The 20,854-nt window shown below is 31.6% G+C and overlaps 3 protein-coding genes across 3 annotated transcripts; all 3 read left to right on the top strand.

Moving 5' to 3' along the window:
• Nucleotides 1–6,650: 6,650 nt before the first annotated feature.
• Nucleotides 6,651–8,204, top strand: LOC105649814 (myb-like transcription factor family protein). The gene is made up of 3 exons (XM_012236609.3): nt 6,651–7,117; nt 7,208–7,416; nt 7,497–8,204. Exons 1-3 carry the CDS (start codon nt 6,817–6,819, stop codon nt 7,923–7,925), a joined length of 939 nt encoding a protein of 312 aa, XP_012091999.1. The 5' UTR covers nt 6,651–6,816; the 3' UTR covers nt 7,926–8,204.
• A 5,804-nt stretch (nt 8,205–14,008) lies between these two features.
• Nucleotides 14,009–16,314, top strand: LOC105649813 (Leucine-rich repeat protein kinase family protein). Its single transcript, XM_012236608.4, has one exon. It carries the CDS (start codon nt 14,206–14,208, stop codon nt 16,009–16,011), a length of 1,806 nt encoding a protein of 601 aa, XP_012091998.1. The 5' UTR covers nt 14,009–14,205; the 3' UTR covers nt 16,012–16,314.
• Nucleotides 16,315–18,424: 2,110 nt separating this feature from the next.
• On the top strand, nt 18,425–20,740 carry LOC105649812 (structural polyprotein). Its single transcript, XM_012236606.4, has 4 exons — nt 18,425–18,647; nt 18,735–18,852; nt 19,713–20,009; nt 20,337–20,740. Exons 1-4 carry the CDS (start codon nt 18,547–18,549, stop codon nt 20,451–20,453), a joined length of 633 nt encoding a protein of 210 aa, XP_012091996.1. The 5' UTR covers nt 18,425–18,546; the 3' UTR covers nt 20,454–20,740.
• The last annotated feature ends 114 nt before the right edge of the window (nt 20,741–20,854 follow it).

Here is a 20,854-nt window from a genome sequence, read left to right as displayed (position 1 = left end):
TAGTCCACAGACCACAAAGGTAGGAATGATCACGGATAGGATTATCTTATCCGAGTCGAGGTCAAATAGATATCCAACATATGGATAAAATGGACATCCCTATACATGAGAACTTAGAATAAAATTGATAATTGGTATCCAGCCATAATAGTTTTTTTTTACATGACAGTGAAATATATGACATTACAAATTAATTTTCATATATTTGCGATTAATCATATCTTTTTTTTTTTTTTTCTTTCTCTGGATGGTTGCAGTGGTGGTTTTATGCTATAAAAAGGGCAATTGATTTTTATTTTATTTTATTAGATACGCATGTATGTTTTTCAATTGATTTCTCTTAAAATTTAAAATAAACTCTTTTTATTATAATTTATTTTATATTAACTCCAAAAAATAAATTATGGATCCGTTACTGCCACGTAGCATATATTCTTTATCAGACACGTGTACTATGACATTTATTATAAGAATACAATATATTGACTAAAGTGTATAGTTCTAATCAACAAAGGTACTGGCTGTAGGATTAAATGTGAAACGGGAGTGAGAAATTTTAGAAGGATAAGTGATAAGGGATGAGGTGGACAATCCTCATTATCTATCAAATCTCAAATGTTTAGAAAGATTCTAATAAAATGACAAAAAAAAAAAAAAAAAAAAAAAAAAAGTGTCTTTATGCCCTTAATCATTTTAACCATTCGGGTTCATAGGTCGTGCCAAACCTAATTAGTGGTTGTTAGGTATTTATATTTTGTTCAATTTATTAATATATCAAAATATTTTATTTTTTTAATAATTTTTTTATTAAAAAATGTTTTAAATTATTGAATTTTTTTTAAATAGGATGGATATTTAAAACAAAATATTTATATAACGGAATTAATTTAAAATTTAAAGTTTAGCTATTGTATGAATTTGTGAGTATGAGTATAGCTATTTTTTACCTCCAATGTAACTGTTAGATGAGAGATCAAATCGGGAAGTAATTGTTATGTTTAAAAGTCATTTTCAAAATATCGATTTCACGATTTAATCATCTAATTATTAGGAGTTCGATCATCTAATCATTAAGATGAGATTTAGTGCGTTTTAATTCCTGAATCAACCTATTTTAGTGTTTTTATTTTATTAACCACTACACTAAATCGATATTTGTGACTTTAAAGTAACTTTTTAGAAAATCTATATTGAAGAAATAAATTTGACAACCGACTCTTTGTATTGCTACCTTGAAAACAGAAGGTTGAAGAGTCAATATCAAAGGTAGGCAACTGGGCCTGGTCCTAGCTAAAACTGCTTGCCACTGTGGATCATATGACTTTCTTAACCGGGAAGTGATGCCTGTTATATGATAGGCAAAGGAGACAGCATGCAATTGCAATAGGGATTGTAGAATAATAAATGCCACAGATGGAGACTCTCCAACATCAGGACAAATATTTAACTTTCACTAAAATTTGGGAAGTATTTAAAATAATTTTTTAAATAATTTTTATTATTTTTTGGCAAATCAAAAGATTAACCACTATTTATTTTCTATAATATTTAATATTTGATATCATATCGTTTAAATTAATTTTTAAATTTTAAGATAACATTTTATAAAAAATCAGTCTTTATAATGTTTAGTTTTTAGCATTTTATAAAAAATTATTTAAATAATTAGGGATAAGTAAACAGTCGGTTCGATTTAAATTGACTTGAACCGAGATCAAAAAATATAAACTGAATTTTTTTTTATCAACAAACTGAACCGAATCGAAATTGACTTTTGAATCAAACTAATCAGTTTAGTCAATTTCGATCAGTTTTTACCACTTTGGTTCTGTTAATTTTAATCAGCTTTTGCTATGTTGATTCTCTTTTAAGATGACCGAAGGATTTCTATGGAACTGATTTGAACCAAATCAAATCGAACAAACCAACAACCAAATGTTTCTTGATTTAGCTGATTGAAATGAGTCGGTTTGATTTTTGATTCAGTTCGGCAAGTTTGCACACCCCTGCAAATAATTATTAACTACTCAAATAGCTAAACGCTACTAAAACAACTAATAATTAATTTTATTGAACATGTTCTTATACATATTTAAAAAATAAAATAAAATTTAATGGATCATATCTCTAAGGTCAGTAATTTTATAATAGAAAAACATTTATATAAAAAGACAACTAAATAGAATCAGTTTCTCGCATATTTAAAAAGAATACAATAATACTCGTAAAAAAGTTTATTAAACTGATATTTAATATCTTAATTAATAATTGTAATCTTCAACAATAAACGAGGTTTAAAATAAACTTATGTAAGTTTTAAGGAAGATTAAATATTTTATTGATGCTCAAATATACGTGGACTGTCCTTTTCCATTGATTCTCAAATTATATATCGTCCACTTTGATGCTTTGAAATCGTGACCACCGCATGTTCATGTTACGTTAGCACCAGTAGTCCCCACAAAACTTCCCTTGAGAAATTCTACCAATTTGATTGAATGGCTATGGTTTCTTGGATCGACTTGTCTACTCTTCTTGAGCAGGATAAGAAATTTATGGTTTAATTTTATCCCTAATTGTTTAATTTGGTATAATTATCAAAATTATGGAAAAAAAAAACACCTGTATCCAGACTCTATTATTAGGAACCGTCTAATCCAGTTCATGGCTTAATCAAAGTTAAAACTCTTCGCACATATCCAACTTGAATTCTCAACTGAGTTACAATCCTTAGATTCAAACTTATAGTTTTTTTATAACACAGAAAAGTACACATTATTCTAAGAACTTATGTATTCAGCTAAATTATATCTTGTCCTGTAAATTCTATTTATCAAATTCTATTAAATGAAAGATCTCGATATGTTTTAATATTAATGAATTGTATTTCTATCTATCATCTATAATAAATATACAAATGTAACATTATTTGTCTCTTAAATTATTTAATGGGGCTTTTTCTTAAATATTTTATGGGTAAGTGTTCAACTATATGTAATTAAATATCTAAATCGAAGGGCACGATGCTGTCAGTGCAATTATGTGATTTGAGTGAAAGTGGTAGACAATACAAATATCTTTCACTTTCAATTACACACCAAAAAACTCTATCAACATTGTATTCTACGAAAACTACTTAATTAATTAATTAATTAATTAATTATCAATTTAGTTGACAATAATAATAATAATAATAATAATAATAATAATATCTCTCCTCGTTGTTTCTTTTCAGAGTTGGTTTAAGTCTATGTCTTAATTTGGCGTTATTATCAAATTCAGCACAAGTAAAACAATTACTTATGTAATAATTAAACATTTAAATTAAAAAATAATGGAAGATGTTAAAAGTGAAAATTTTTGGTTCGAATGCTCTCAAAATACAAGAGTTTTCATTAATTTTATAAATTAAGAAAAAGAGTTATTTTCTATCATGCAGTCTATAATATTATTCCGTCCATTCATGAGTTTCTTAAAGAATAAAAAAAGAAAAATTTTTTCAATTAATATTTATTTTATGATAAGCATCCGTCATTAATTAGTTCCTTAAAATTTGAAAATATTTTACTAACGTGGTCTTTATATTTTTTAACACTAATTGTAATTTTTCAATTTCAATATGTGTAATAACTTAATAATTTTTTCACACAATATTGACAAGCCATTAATTCTCATAATAAACTGTTATAAGAACGTTATATAATTGTAATTTTTTTCAGCCGCTGAATTACAAGATGCCATTCGTTTGATGAGAAATAAAAAGGAATATCGAAATTTCGAGTGGTTAAAGTTAAAGCAGCTACTTTCGAAATAATAAATTCATATTAGAATAAATACATTTATAATTAAAATATATTTATATTAAAATAGGTATAATTTTAAATCTAACGGTTGGAAAGATGGTCCTTATATTCTTAGGGTATACGAAACTCTAATCCTTATATTTTCAAAATATAATAAAATTTTGTATGTGCCGCTTCCTCTACGTATGCATGAGTTTTCATACAATTTAATCAAGATGATGCTAATCCAACGTTGCACACTAACCCATTATCCAATTAAAATCACCAAAACCCTACCGAAATTTTTTTTTTAATATATCTTCACTATTATAAAAATAAAGTTTATTTTATTTCATTCATTGTATGCAAGTATAAAGGTGAAAATAATTATTGAAAGAAAATTAATAATTTTTTATTATTTTCCTCATTCTCCTTTCAAAATAAACTTTAAAACATAACATGAAAAAACAAAAATAAAAATATTATATATTAACTTAAAAAATTAAACAACTTAAGCCAAACCATGATCTATTAAACTCGAAATCAGTTTAATAAAAATGTACTCGAATTTGATTTCCTTGTAATTTATATTAGAAAAACAGTAACTTTAAATATTTAAACTCCCTTATTTATTAAATGAATTTGATAAATTAATTGAGTCGAGCTTATTAAATTTATGGGATGATATTTTTTTCAGTCGAGTCATGAGAGCAGCTCATGATCAGTTTAACTTATTTCGTGGAATACATAAATCAAGAAGACGCAATGGTTAATGAAGTAATTAGGAATTAACTTAATTAATTAATAATTGGTTAATTGCATTTGCAATAGCCACCACAATTTCGTGGAAATCGAAGTGACATAACAACGTACGCGTCGACTCAGATTGGCATTTGGACATGACAAAAGGCACAACTAACGATACAAAGGTGCGGACAAAAACGTTCCCGTATTTAAATTTCATTTTTTTTTTTAAAAAAATTTTACTAATGAAATTTCTTTTCACATCAAATCAAGTGATAAACACGTGCTCTCTTTAAATACCATTACCCGTTTCTTTCTTTCTTTCTTTTCTACTCCACCCTTTTCATCTCTTGTCGATTCATGTATGAATATCTATCTTCTTTTATGCCTAATTAAAACGAATTAAAGAAATAAAATTGATTTACAATATTAAATATTTTAAAAAATATAAAATTTTATATTTCACATCCAAATGTCAGGTTGTTTTAGCAATAGAAGAAAGAAAGAAAGAAAGAAATCTAGAAGGTTGGCCCATGAATCCATACAAAGAAATGAAAAAGATAATAATAATAAGGCAAAAGAAATAAAGCCATTCTCCACCACAGCCATAAAGAAAGGTAGAGGTAAAGAGAAGATAATAATAGGCCAAGCTGTTTGTTTTGATAATTTGATTTGAAGGGGAAAAGAGACAAAGAAAAATTTAAAAAAAAAAAAAAAAAAAAGAATGGATGGGTTTTGTGGGGTCCATCTTCTCTAATCCTCCTCCTCCACGATAAACCCCACCCCACCCCACCACCAGTCCATCACCACAATCACCACCACAGCCTGATTTGATTTAAATAAGGGGAGGACATGAAGAAGAGACAGACAAATCTTTCTCTAAGAGAAAGAGAATATGCCAAGTTGACGGTGGAGAGACACTCTTCTCTTCCACCATCCCTTTTTTTATTATTATTATTGATTTATATATATTTTATTCCCACATTATATATTAAAGTCATTTATCAACTTTCCTTGCATTACCTTCCATTTATGTGCAGACATTTCCCACTAATTATATAACTCTCAGCATCAATAGATAAATTAAAACTTTATCTATGTGACTCCCATATAATATCATATCATCATTTGGATATGATAGTATCTGTTTTTGTAGGAAAGACCACCTGGCTATTTTTCTATTTATATATATATATATATATATATATATATATATATATATATATATATATATATATACCAAGATTTTATAATATGAGATTTTTCTTTTTTTTTTTTTGCAAAATAAAATATTATCGTGAGTCTAGCCCTAAACCATTAGCATAAAATATATTAAGTGAATACTCGATTATTGAATAAAAAATATGAAAATTTAAATTTAAATATTTAATAATTTAGCTCCTTTATTTTAACTGAAATTATTATAATTTCACATTTCTAAATAAAATATTTATTCAGGTTTAGCTCCATTAAATTATTTACTCTTTTCAAAGTATAATTTTTATTACTACTTATATATGTCACATTAATTATGGAATTTGTAAATTACTATTAACAATATAGTTAATGCTTTTTAGACGGGATAATTAAATAATTTAATGAGATATATAATTAACTATGACTTAATAATTTTATGAAATAATATATTTCAGTTACAAATTAATTATAATAAATAATCAATTACCCTTTAAATTACTATTTCCAATATCAAATCACATGGAAGTACTAACAAATTTTCACATGATTTTATCTTATACTATGAACCAAAAGCAACCAACCAATGACTAAAGCCAGATTGGTGGAAACACAAGAATATACCTATATTTAAACATTTTCCAAAATTGCTTTCCAATAGAAAAAGAAAACACCAACCATTAGAAATTGGCCAAAGCTTTAAATGGTTGAACATCACAATGACAATTGGCATAGTTTACACCGATATTAAAAAGTCAACATAATCAACGATCCAAAATCATGATCTCAAATTAATTTCTCACGCAAGATACCGTGGCATAGGACACAAGCATCGTAGGATTGCTCTATGTGATCCAAGGAAGTCCATGCTTGCTTTCTTTCTAGTAATACATAAAACATGCCCTAAATTACTGTTTAAACAATCAACGTTATATATCAGCCATACCAACCTTCAGACTTCTTTTCCATTATACCATTTCCTATTTTCCTTCACTTTCCTTCCTTTTCTTTTCTTTTCTCTTCCTTTGCATGGACTGCAACTACTACTGCTATATCTTTCTTTAATTTAATATTTCTTTCTTTGAACGAAAACAAGATGTCTAGGAGTTGCTCTCAGTGTGGAAATAACGGCCATAACTCGCGTACATGCGGGGAGAGTGCTGGCGGTGGTGGTTCAACTGGCGTCGCCGCCGCCCCTTCTGCCACTGGTGAGAATGGTATTATGCTTTTTGGCGTAAGAGTAACAACTGAAACCGGCGCTTCCTTTCGAAAGAGTGTTAGTATGAATAATCTTTCCCAATATGAACAGCCTCAAGACCCCAACGCTGATGTTGCTGCCGGTTACGAATCCGACGACGTCGTTCATGCCTCCGCCAGGAGCCGCGAACGCAAAAGAGGTACTTAATTAGAAAACTAGTAGTGTTCTTAATTTTTAATAATTTCTTTCAGGAATTTCATCCTTTTTCTGTGGGATTTTATTGTTTTAGGAGTGCCATGGACAGAAGAAGAACACAGGCTGTTCCTATTAGGCTTGCAGAACGTAGGGAAAGGAGATTGGAGAGGAATTTCAAGAAATTTTGTGAAGACACGTACTCCAACCCAAGTGGCTAGTCATGCTCAAAAATATTTTCTCCGGCGGCACAACCAAAATCGCCGTCGCCGCCGATCTAGTCTTTTCGACATAACCACCGATACAGTATGTCCATTATAGTTAACTCTATTGATAAATATATGTAATTATTGCAATAGAAAACGTAATTTAATTTATTTTTACAGTTCTTAGGCTCATCAATCGAAGAAGAACAAATCCATCAAGAAACAGCAACTCGACCACTACCACCACAGCCACACTTGACCGGAGGATTCCCGATATCAACTTTCCCTGTAACACTTACTCCTGTTGTATTACCGTCGGTGACAACCGGCGAAAATTCAATGGAGAAGCTTTCATTGGGGTCAATTAGTAGCTCCAACGCTAAAACGACGTCGACAAAGTTAATTCGCCCAATACCAATAATTCCAGTTCCTCCGTCATCTAAAATGGCTGATCTCAACTTGAACCAGAAAAGTCCAACCAAGGAAACTTTACCGCTATCATTGAAACTCTCTACTCCATCCTCCTCCGATGACCAGTCGTCGCCAGCGGCACATTCTTCAGCTTTTCAGACCATGTCTGGCGGTGATAGTATAATCAGTGTTGCTTGAAAGAATATATGCATAAATGAGGATAGATATGTAATTCTGTAAAGGACTTGTTTTTATGGAATAATAATAATTAAGGAAGTAAAAAAGGATTAATTAGTAGAAATTAATTAAGAGTTAGGTAAGGTTTAGTTAGGTGATTTAGGTTATTCCTTGTTTGTACAGCTTTAAAAGAGAAGGGCAAAAATGAAAAAAGAAATAAATAAATGGGATTGTTGTTTAATTTTGTAAGGTTCATTGTTTCGAAATTAATTAATATTATTCTGTTCGTTAATTGTGTAAGATTTGCATTTTTTGGGTGTTTTATTTACTTTTGGTGGTTTTATGTGGTGAAGAATGAATAGACTTGTCTTTTCATGTAATTACTAAAAGGAAACAGACATTGAACAAGTACTGGTATCTGTAATTTGCAGCCATCATTGTCCAATATACATATCATATATGGTGGAGCAAAGACTTTTTCTGTATGGCCATGTCATATACAGGAATATAGCCGCCTGACGTGGCAACTGAATTTTACGAAACTATCCTTCCTTTCCTTTTCAATTTTCGTTTCTTACCCAGACGTGAGTTTTGAAAGACCATGGCCATATAACAAAAATACAATTTTTTTGAATTCACTAATAATCGTATCACATTACCGATTGACTATTGTAATTTATTATTTTCATAATAAAATTTTAAAATATTAAATTCTTATAATTCTAAATATTTTTATAATTTTATAAATTATAAAAGTTTTCATTACTTTTTCAGTAATAAACGAATCCATATAGAAATTTTAAGTATTATTAAAGATTATAAACAATTTGAAAGCCCACAAACTAATTCTTGATCCAACAGATAGTTCATGATGATATGATTACTCTGGACAAAAATAAATTATTTATAGTGTTTCTTATGATTGTTAATTAATTAAGACCTAATTGATCTACACCCACAAGAAAAGTAAAAGGGTGGCAGATTGACTTTTTATTTGTCCTATAGAATTTTTTTGCCTTACTTTGGTCCTATAATTAAACCAAACCAAACCAAAACCAAAAAGTTCAAAATTAAAAATTTCCAAATGAGCTGAGGCTGAGGCCTCTGAGTTTGAGCCCATTGAAGACCATAAACCCAAGTTGAGGAAAAAAACTAAAAAAAAGGAGTAAGCTAAAACTCTGTTAACTATAACCTCGGGCCAAACTTCATTTCTCAGTTAGAACGAAATTGAAACCAAATCCTAAGTTAAGTGAGAGTATTGATCCATTTCTGTTGAAATGGTTTTTGAAAACTTCTTAAAGAAAATTCAAATTTTTATTTTTAAAACAATTGAACCTACCAAATTTCAATGCAATAAGTTATTTTCAGAAATAAACCAAGTGTAAAAGACCGATTACATTTTTAATTTTAATTTTAGTAATTTGAATTTATGGGTTATTACCCTTTTTGGGCATAAAATAAAATTCAAGTGTGGCATTTTTAGTTTTAGATTTCCGTTATTATTAGTTTTCTTTGTAATATTCAAATCACTCAAATTTGAGGTTAATTGAATTTTCAATTCACTTTTTTTTTTAAAATATATATGGAAGGTTCAGTGAATCAGAAAATATTACGAGTAAAATTTACTAAATTAATTTGAGACTTTTCACCGTCTGTATCTTTTACAAAATGGAAGAAAACTAATAATAATAATAATAATAAAAAAATCATTCCGTGACTTATTTGTGAATTCTTAACTAATCATAATAAGTTCCCAAAGCTTGAGTTCATAATATACAATTGAAAATCCTACGTAATTAACAAGATCCTCAATCATCATTATCCAACTTTTCAGCTGGGTTTCTTGTCATTAAACTGAAAACTTAGAAATAAAATTTTCAGAACAGAGGAGGTAAAATAAATCACCATCGCCTAAAATTCTCCTCTCGTATTTTGCTGATAAAAATCCCAGCTCTTTTATCAATATCATGATTACCATCCAATAGTTCTTGACACTTCTGGTTTTCTACAGGGACCTGGTACTTCGATGATATGCTTATCTCATCCACCGGCACAAGGCTTCCGGCGGTGGTGGCTGGCTGTCTCATCATTGCTGGTGTCAAGCACATCGTGCTTGCAAGAGTTATTGATGACATTTTAACAATGTTAACCATCAACTCTATGGTCTTCTCACAGAGACATTTCTTCTTGTTTATAGCTTTAAATTTTCTGGCCATAAGCTATACTTGAAACTCAGAAGAATCAACTATTTTTGAACAACTTGTAAGCTGATGATAGAGTAAAAATATTAAAAAAAACAACTTTGAATTTTGGTAGTTTCTGCTAGATTTTTCTTGCATACCCAATAACCCTCCAATAATGCTGGGTTTGACAGCAATGCATATATATGTATATACATATAATCTGTCCAATGGGGCCATCAAGCTCTCCAATGCTTCTAATAAAACAACTTAATAGTCAAATTACGAGTTCTATTATCCTATAGATCTGGGTTCGTTGGAATTGTAAATATCAGTAAAGTTTATATTTATAGAGAATGATTGAAAAGAAAAGATAGCTTTTTGACATTTGTGTGTGAATATCCAAGCCAAAAGCCAAAAGAGTATTGATTCTTGCAAGCAAGTGCTTGCTTACTAAGTTCTCTTTGTTTCGTAGCGCGCGGTTGATTACGTTACAGACAACTCTTTTAAATTGAATTAAAGACATAAATTTAATGATAATATCTCCAAATACAAACTCACCACCTGCAGCTTCTAAGGAGTATTTTCCAAAAAAACTTTTCTTTTTGACTGGACTTTATCATTAAACTTTCTCTAATCTGTTTAAAATTGAGAAGAAAAGAAAAGAAATGAATAACCCACTTAGGACAAAGATTCCAATTATCCAATCCAACGCTATCTACGAACGAGTGCTCCTCTCCACTCGTTTTACCAAAGAAACTTTTTGATGATTATAAGTTCTATTGGATGGATTTCTACAAGCAAAGTGGTAGGGTCCCAGCATCTGATTATATCTAAGCATTTGATAGGATACTCCAAATTGCTTTTCCTTATCATTTTCTGTGCAAAAGCTGAGTCTGCGAGTGTTCAGAAGCCTCTGTGACTGTCTTATAATTATACACATTCTTTGGATGGATTTTTGGACAATTGTGCAGCAGTAGTGCAACTGATTCTTTCTTTGCCTCCTTTTATTTTTGTACACGTGGATTTTACTGTATCGCATATAAAATTTTTCTTTGTTGGATTTATTGTTAATGGCCCGTTTTTTACAAATAAATCCATTAAAAATTTATAGGATTTATTTGAAATTCTATATTTATAATAAATATTTAATATTTGATACAAATAAAAATGTTCATTTTAATGGCAAAAATAAGTGTTATAATTTAAATTATATTACAATAAATATGTGATTTCCAAGAACCAACCCCATGCATTGCAATATGGAAGAGCCTATTAGGTTCATCTTTTTGTTTTTTTAGAAAATATTTGCATATAAAATGAATTTATGATATTACCCATATATCAAATTAATGAAAATAGAAATTTTTTAAAAATTATTCTTACTTAGTCCTTTTTCTTAATGTATGATCATTGGCTAAGAAACCGTCATTTCAATAAAAAAAATTATTTTTATTGATTTGATAATATCAGAAATATCATTCAACAACAGAGATAAAATTATAATCAATAGAGTATTGGCATGAATAGTAAACAATTTCAATTTTCATAAGAATGAAAGTATAAGTTTGATTTTCGAGAAGTGTAAGGACAAAAAACTCTTATGTTCTACGGTTTGAGAGATATTATACCTCTTAATTATATAAAAATAAATATATAAAATTTCAATAGTACATAATCAAAGTAATGCATCCCTAAGTTTCATTCCATGTTTTCACAATTTACGTTCTAAACCTAAATATCCTAATCATGGCCTAGAAGCTTCTTAAAATTAGCTACCAAAAGCTTACCATATGTAGGCATGGCCGGTTCAGTGAACCGCCGGTTCCGGTTCACTGAACCGCCGGTTCGAGATGTTTAAAATTTTGAACCGGAACCGACCCTTGAACCTCCGGTTCCGGTCCGGTTCCGGTTCCGGCACGGTTCAGCACGGTTCCGGCGAACCGACGGTTCAAATTACGGTTCCGATTCGGTTCCGGCATTACGCAAATTTTTTAAAAAATAATAAAATTTTGATTCCGAATTCATGAATAAATAATAAATTTAAAATGTTTAAATTTTATTAACTAAATGAATTATTATAAATTTTAAAAGAAAAACATCTATTAACTAACTTAGAACTATTATTACATTAAATTTTCAAATTTTGCTAATTTACTAATATAAAAAACTATAAATGGAATATAAAATTAATGGAATGAGTTGGAAATTATTATTTTCAAATACTAAGAAAATTATTTAAAAAATAAAATGAAGTAAATTTATGAATGGAAAAATTTGAGATTAGAGAAAGAATTTGGAATTGAATGTAAGAAAATAAAAAATAAACAATAGATAATTCCAACATTAAGGAAAATAAAGCAATAGAAAAAATAATGAACTATGGAAATTTGAGAGAATTTTAATTGAGAATAAGAGAAGAGTTAGGATATAATTGATTGTGAAATAAAAAATCATCAACTCATCATATTTATACATGTGTCTCATTTATTAGTTTTCCAAACTGTCCCTTATATAATTTAGTAAATTACAGTAAATAAATAAATAAATGAATAAAATTTATTTACCAAAAAATAAATAAAAAACACCTATCATATCAAAAACTATCCGTTACACTCTTTTTTTGTACACTTGAAAGTTCTTTTTTTTATATAAATCAACTATTCATGTACCATTTTTTATATAAATTAAGTCAAAAAATGTGTATTTTTTTCACAACTTTTTATAACTTATATATCATTTTACTTCTCTTCACCATAAATCAAATCAACTACAATAAAATCAATTGATATAAATTTTTTTATAAAAATTTTAAGCTACAATTTTTTGTGTATCCGGTTCGAACCGGACCGGAACCGCCGGTTCACCGCCGGTTCCGGGCCGATTCCGGTTCATATTTTAACATCCACACGAACCTTAACCGGCCCTTGAACCGCCGGTTCCGGTTCAAAATTATGAACCGCCGGTTTCGGTCCGGTTTCGGTTAATCTACAGTACAGTTCGGTTCCGGTTCGGTTCCGGTTAGAACCGAACCGGTGGCCATGCCTAACCATATGTAACAACATCAACATGATTAGAAATCATACCCACAGCGCCTTCTAAGGTATTTCAAACCCACGTACACTTTACAAGCACCTTCACCGTAATCGTAATGAGCGCAAAACTACTTTATTTCTTGGGAGACGAGTGTATTAAGTAAAATTAGTTATTTTAATTTTTTTAATTAAAAATAGAAAGTAATATTTAAATAGTATTATAAATGTTATATTATTAAATATTTAAAATTTGTGTTTTGGATAAATCAAAATATTAAAAGCTACGTAAAAAGACGCTGGCTTCTAAACTTTTTAAAATTCAGCTTATATTTTTCCTCACAAGTTTCATTTACCTTTTTAAAAAACATATTAAAATTTTATTTTTATTTTTAGTCCTTTCAATATTGGTATGTTAGTTACCAAATCACACCACAATGAACAATACATGAGTGGTGTGATAGATGGACCTTATTATCACTGTATTCCATTTGAAACATCAGCCCACATATCAACCTCCCTGACATGGGCCTCTATGAAATACGAACTATATATATATATATATATATATATATATTAATTTTTAATTAATTAAAAAAGGCAAGAAAATGATTAACTAACTAAGCATCTTGATTAAAAAAAAATAAGCATCTTATAACTCACCCATTTGCGTGTTGATTTGGTAATAATAACAGATTCTGAATAAAATATACTTATTACTTGTTCAACTTAAACTCTCTTCCTTTTAAAACTCCTGATGGTGACTTTACAGCTTTCGTTGGCCTATTTTACTTGCATTTTAATTAATACTCAAACCGCTGTCGTTTAAGTTAGAGCGATGTAGTTTACCACATAGATTAACAAACGACAAACTAGCCAACATGGATAAAGATAATCAAACCGGCAGTCAAACTAGCCTACACTACGCCAATCCATTTTCTTTCTTCTTCCTTCGATCCAAGCCTCTAACTCATTCAATGGCCGCCCATTTTCCTCATCAGCCACCAACACGACACCACCTCGCCGCCTTTCTCTCCACCGCTTTTCCTTCCTCTAATTAAATCCTAGCATTTAACCGCAAGAAATACTATGAAGATCTTGGCTTTTCTCTTTCTGTTTACTTTACCTGTCGTTTTTGCCATTGAAGACGATGTGACTTGCCTTGAAGGCTTGAAGAACTCGTTTACTGACCCACTCAGTCGACTCGCTTCCTGGGACTTGACTAACAACTCAGTTGCTTCTATTTGCAAGCTGAATGGTGTTGCTTGCTGGAACGAGAAGGAGAATCGCATTATCAGTCTTAACCTCCCTGCGTCTGAGCTATCCGGTCAGCTTCCCGATTCTCTTAAGTACTGTCGTAGCCTCCAGACCTTAGATCTTTCTAACAATGCTCTTTCCGGTTCGATTCCACCTCAAATCTGTACCTGGTTGCCTTATATTGTTACTCTAGATCTCTCCGGTAACAGCTTCTCCGGTGCCATTCCTCCAGAAATCGTTAACTGCAAGTTCTTGAATAATCTCATTCTGAACGACAACAAGCTGTCCGGTTCGATACCGTACGGTCTCGGTGGTCTTTCTCGGTTGAAACGATTCTCGGTGGCAGACAACGATCTGTCCGGTCAGTTACCGGCTGATTTGGCGACGTTTCCAGAGGCTGATTTTGATGGGAACGATGGACTTTGTGGTAGACCTCTTGGTAAGTGCGGTGGGTTGAGTGGTAAGAGCCTTGGAATTATAATTGTTGCTGGTGTTATTGGTGCTGCTGGGTCACTGATTTTAGGGTTTGTGATTTGGTGGTTGTTATATGTTAGAACAAGCGCGAAAAAGAAAGGTTATGGTGATGGTAGTGGCAAGGATGATTCTAGCTGGGTTGAGCTATTAAGGTCACATAAACTTGTTCAAGTCTCATTGTTTCAAAAACCCATTGTTAAGATCAAGTTGGCTGATCTATTACTAGCCACTAACAATTTTGATTTGGAAAATATCCAGATTTCTACTAGAACTGGAGTTTCGTACAAGGCTGTTTTGCCTGATGGGTCTGCTCTTGCCATTAAAAGGCTTAGTGCTTGTAAGCTGAGTGAGAAGCAGTTTAGGTCTGAGATGAATAGGTTAGGCCAACTCAGGCATCCAAATTTGGTGCCTTTGTTAGGGTTTTGTATTGTTGAAGAAGAGAGACTGTTGGTTTATAAGCATATGCCTAATGGTACTTTGTATTCTCAACTGCATGGGAGTGGATTTGGTGTTAGTCCCTCTGGTGTTTTGGATTGGCCTGCTAGAATTAGGATCGGTGTTGGTGCAGCTAGAGGGCTTGCTTGGCTCCACCATGGCTGCCAACCACCATATATGCATCAATACATTAGCTCCAATGTGATACTTATTGATGATGATTTTGATGCTAGGTTTACGGATTTTGGACTGGCAAGATTGGTCGGTTCTCGTGATTCTAATGACAGTTCTTTTGTCAATGGAGATTTAGGGGAATTTGGTTATGTTGCTCCTGAGTACTCAAGCACTATGGTTGCCTCACTGAAAGGAGATATTTATAGCTTTGGGATAGTGCTTTTGGAATTAGTTACAGGACAAAAGCCATTGGAAGTTAGTAATGCAGAGGAAGGATTCAAAGGGAATTTGGTGGACTGGGTTAATCATTTAGTGAGCGCGGGTCGAAGCAAGGATGCCATTGATAAAGCTCTAATTGGGAAAGGTCATGATGATGAGATTATGCAGTTCCTGAAGATTGGCTGGAGTTGTGTGGTTTCTAGGCCAAAGGATAGGCCTTCTATGTTCCAAGTCTATGAGTCCTTGAAGGTCATGGCTGAGAAACATGGTTTCTCTGACCAGTACGAAGAATTCCCATTGATCTTTGATAAACAGGATTCTGAATATAAAGCGTAGCTGTGGCGTATCAAGAAACTCAAATAACCTTTGTTATCCTTATGAGAATAGAAGCTTAGGGCATCTCTGCATTCTGTGCTATGTCATGGCATACCTTTTAAGCAAATGATTATGCTTTCCCACTTAAATAGGTTTCCCTGTTCTTATGCTCACATGTTGGATAATTCTGTATATTGCATCAAGATTCAAGAATCGTGCACTGTACCTTTGTTGTAGCCTTAATGCAGTTCAGGAGATTTCTGTTGTCATCAGTCACAAAGTTGTTTCTGAACATTTGTTGTTTGTAATATGCCTATTTCCATAGTTTTGAAGTTTCATGCTACACAACGGATGATGGCTAGCTGGTTGCGTATTTTGTTACCATTCTTATCAATTATCCTGGATTCGATGGTGCATCTGTTAAAGCTAATCTTTTTCCAATTTCTAAAACTTGTGACTTCAGAAGTTATTCTATCAAGGGTTCTAACTGGCCAGTATATAACATCAAGGACTTTCCTACTAATGTTTGTATTTCTGGTGACCGAACCAAGAAAGTTTGTTTGAGACATCTTTACAGAGGCTGATTGAACTCGACTGAGTGCGTAACTAGAGAGCTTGCAGGAGTTCTGAAGTCTTTTTCTTGAAGGAGCTTCAGTTTCAAGAATTTGAAGTGTCTGCAAAGCTATTGGATAAATAGCTCAGTGTTCGAGTATTCACCTTCATAATATATTAAAAAGAGCTTAATGGTAGCCGTATTTCTTTGTTGTTTTGAGACAGCATCGATCAGGGGTGATTTATCATTTTTTTATTTACTTTTTTCTATTCAGTAAACCAAGATCTTGAGCCTCATCTCTGTAAGATCTGTCGTTGTTAATAGATTTTAGTGTAAGTATCTCTCGACTAGAGTTTTATTCATATTTTCTCTCCTTTAATGGAATAATTTTTCTTTGTTGAAGAACTTATGATTAGAATACCCATTTCAATCAAACATTGTTTGTAATTGATTCGATATACAGGATGATCCATAAATAAAGGTGTAAATAAGTCTTTCCATAATGTTTGGTATTCTAAACTCTTGTTCTATAATCGTTAGGTACAATAAGTTCTTAAAAAGAACAGATAAACTCTTCTTCCATGATCAATAAGAATAATCATTTATTATCTGTAATAATAAATTTTCAAAATATTTCTAAATAAAAAATTTATTATCTATAATTGTATTTCCTATTTCTCTCGTGAGAACATTATAATGTAGTCAAAATTTCTTTTAAAAAATAAAACTTTATAGTAGAAATAAGAATTTTCAAGATTTTGCACGTTTCAATTACTCCCTAAGTTCAAATAGATGAGAAAATGAAATAAATATACAGAGCACACAAGTCCACGTGAAATAATTATACAATCAATGTTTTCACAAAGTTCTCGTGATGGTCAAAATAGTGTAGATGATAATGAAAATGACCTTGCCTTTTTGTGTGCTCTGCTGGGACCATAAACTCATCTCATGCAAAGCTATGGCTCTGATGCGCCTGGATTAGGGGCATAGCTCGTGCCCCTTCGGTGCATTAGCACATGTTTTTGTCCCCATCCTCCGTCTCGTTCTCTCATACTCTTTTCAAATTCAATTTTATGGTTTGATTTGAAATTCAATACTATCCTTGCCTTTTTGGCACTATTGTGGGTGAATCCATTCCGGAAGGCCATAAAGACTATATATATTATATGACATATTTTTGTTTTCTGCTGTCTTTTTATATCGGAGTGTATTTAAATAAAACTTTTTCAATAGTAGCCCGTCTAAATTTTGAAATATCTAATTTTATAATTAAAAGTTGATTTAAGGATATAGTCCATTTCTACCGATTTAATTGCCTATTTGTATTTCATCATTAGCTTTAAAATTTTTTAAAAAATTTAAGTTAATTTAGTTTAATGAAATTTCAGTATACTTTTTACTACAGTTTAGACAGCTTACAAGTTATAAATTTACAAAGTCCTGAGCAACCATGAAACATAAAAATATTTATTTATTATAATTGTTGGAGCAGATCGCGGCTAAAAAATTATTTAGAATGTAATAAATATCTAATAAATATATATGATAGATTAATAATAATCTCCTTTCACAAATATTTTAATAAGAAAAAATAAGTGAGGAAATAATCTTATAATTGATGGTATATTTTATGAATGTGCTTGACGTACGTATTTATGATGTGTTCATTTACAACCTTAACGATTTGAATAAGTAAACAAAATTTATTAAGTGACATTATTATCTTCTTTCAGATTTACTCATGATGTGCTTGACGTACTTTTGGCAAATCTGAGTGATATGATCGTTCGGTCATTCCCTGTCGTTCAGCGGAGTCAAGATTCTATATATGCTCAAAACTACTGGCCTTTATAGAAGACGACCGTTCGTTTTTTGGGCTTCGTCGTCCGTGTAGTTACTTCCTTTCTTGGCATTATTATAAAAATAAAAATAAAAATAAATCAAAGCCAGGTTCGTTAAGAAAAGAAAAAGGATCGTACGAGCAGCAAATCGAGGAAGAAATGGAGGAATGGAACGCAAAAGCGTTTAATCAGTTGGTTTTATTCCTCGTCTCTGCGGCGCTTCTCTCCTTATCTTCCATTAACGCATCGGATCAGACAACGTAAGTGAATTTTGTGTTTGTGACCTAATGAAATTGCAGTGAAGAAAAATTTTAGATTGACTATAAATTTTTACTTGTTTGGAGCAGCAATGGAGGCAGTGGTAGCAGAGTATTATTAGTTTTCAAAGAAAAACCTGAGGGAAGTAACCTTACCTTCGATTGCTCTCCCTCTGGTGCTTGCGTTCCCTGCCAATACTCTGAGAAGGTTTCCACTTTCTATTTATTTGTTTATTTTGCTTTCAAGTGATGTACAGGCTGAAATTTCATCTTCCTGGTTCTTGTGTTGGATTTGTTTTAGCATTTTATGTTTTCGCTTTCATTGATTTAGCTGAGGAGGTTTCAGTATAAGAATTGTTGAATTGATTTTAGTTAGTCTGTTTCAATTCCAAAATTTTGGAATAAATTGTTCAAAAAATTTTTGTTTTTAACATGAGCAGTCCAATTAATATAAGGAGAAAGTCAAAGTATGCTTGTTGAGTTTTTGTCGGTTGCAGAGGATCTATTATAAGCAGGATGCTTGATTCCATGGTTGTGGTGCTTTCTTTTATGCAAGTAGCAATGGAATTTGCAACTCGGGGATTGATTGTATTTGAATATAACTCAGATTTGAAATGTTGCTGGTCATATGGGAGTTGAGTTAGTTTATTGAATTTACATGGGATAAAGCATGCCCGTTCTATTTTACAGTACTTCCTGACTAAATTCTATTCACCTTGAAATGTTTAATAGTATATAGGGGGTGAATATTTCTTTCTTTTTGTTCCCAACTTACTTCGAACTCGTTGGAGTAGTTTACCAGAACCTTTCAAAAAGTTTAGAGTAATAGGAGGAAACTCTGCATTGGCCTACGGGAAAAAAAAAAAATTTGCAGTTGTGTGGCTAATGCTTAATCTGGAATACATTGGAAACTCACGCATATGATTCCTGAAACTAAGTGATGATATATGCATTGTAAATATATTGCTTCACATGTGTAGTATCTTATTTTGTTTTTGAAATTCGACGTCCTATTTCCTGGTGAGCATGCTCTTCTTTGTTGTGGTGTCCATTTTCCTTCTTTTGCAGACTGATGAAAAGTATCGTTGCAGTGAAACGGGTTATCGAATCCCCTTAAAATGTATAGAAACTAAAGACAACATAAAGAATGGAAATGATAAAAAATCTCAAAAGACTCGATCTGTTATAGAGATCTCTAATGAAAATGCAAATCCACATGCTATGCTGCATGATGCTGCATCAAACGAGCAAAGAAGTTTACTGGATGATTCATCCACGTTAGAGGATGGGTCACAGGCTTACATTACATATAGAAGCTGTATTCCGCCAGTTAATGAAGAGAAGTTGTCGGTACTTGGTTTTGAGGTATGCTACTGTTGCTTATTATTCCCCTTCTCTTTTTGAAACTGATTATCTCTTTTGTTGTGCACTTGATTATTATGGACATATAAGGGCTGCTGTGCCAACAATGAGATTCAGCATAGCATGTTTTATCCATAAACATTGCACCCCCCACTAATATAGCATCAGATAGTATGGCAGTTTCAAAAGTATGGCACCAAAATGTTCTGATAAATCTATTTGCAGTAATAATTGTTAAAAATAATGTAAGCTTTCTGTGAAATCGCAGTCTTTAAAAACTGCTTAACTGAATGTGGGTATTGATGCTTGGCTGTGAATCATGATGCACAGGGGATTATTCTTTGTTTGTTCCTAATAAGTGGCTCGGTTGTGTACTTCCGAAGAAAGCAGACGGTTACCATGTCAGGAGTTGGGGGAGGGAGAATTCAGATGAATTCCAGATTTTAACTCAGGTTTTCGAGTTTTGAGACAGAAGTTTCTCGCTACTGAGTTTGGGCATATAACAGTGACTTCCTTATATGAAGCCAGGTTTTAATGAAGACAGAAGTTTCAATGCTATTGAGTTTGGTATATAACAGAGGCTTAACAACCATTTGCGGCATGCAATTGGTTTTCTTTTTATTCTCAATTTTATAGCGAAGTGTAAAATGTTTTCTTAATAGCCTCTGTGAAATCACTGGATCATTGGTAAATGTAATTTTAAGTTCAGTAGCAAGGCGAATGTTCATTATTCATTTTTCCGCTGCTTGCAAGAGGAAAAATTTATGCTGTGTAAACGACTTAGCATTGCTTCATAGGAATGGGCAGCTTGTGCTACGGTTGTCTTTTAACCTCCTTTTCCCCCTCCT

Source organism: Jatropha curcas, chromosome 5, assembly GCF_041381405.1.
Source record: "Jatropha curcas cultivar XTBG-Jc1 chromosome 5, XTBG_Jcur_1.0, whole genome shotgun sequence".
NCBI classification, from domain to species: Eukaryota; Viridiplantae; Streptophyta; class Magnoliopsida; order Malpighiales; family Euphorbiaceae; genus Jatropha; species Jatropha curcas.
This window is presented reverse-complemented; position numbering and strand designations above follow the sequence as displayed.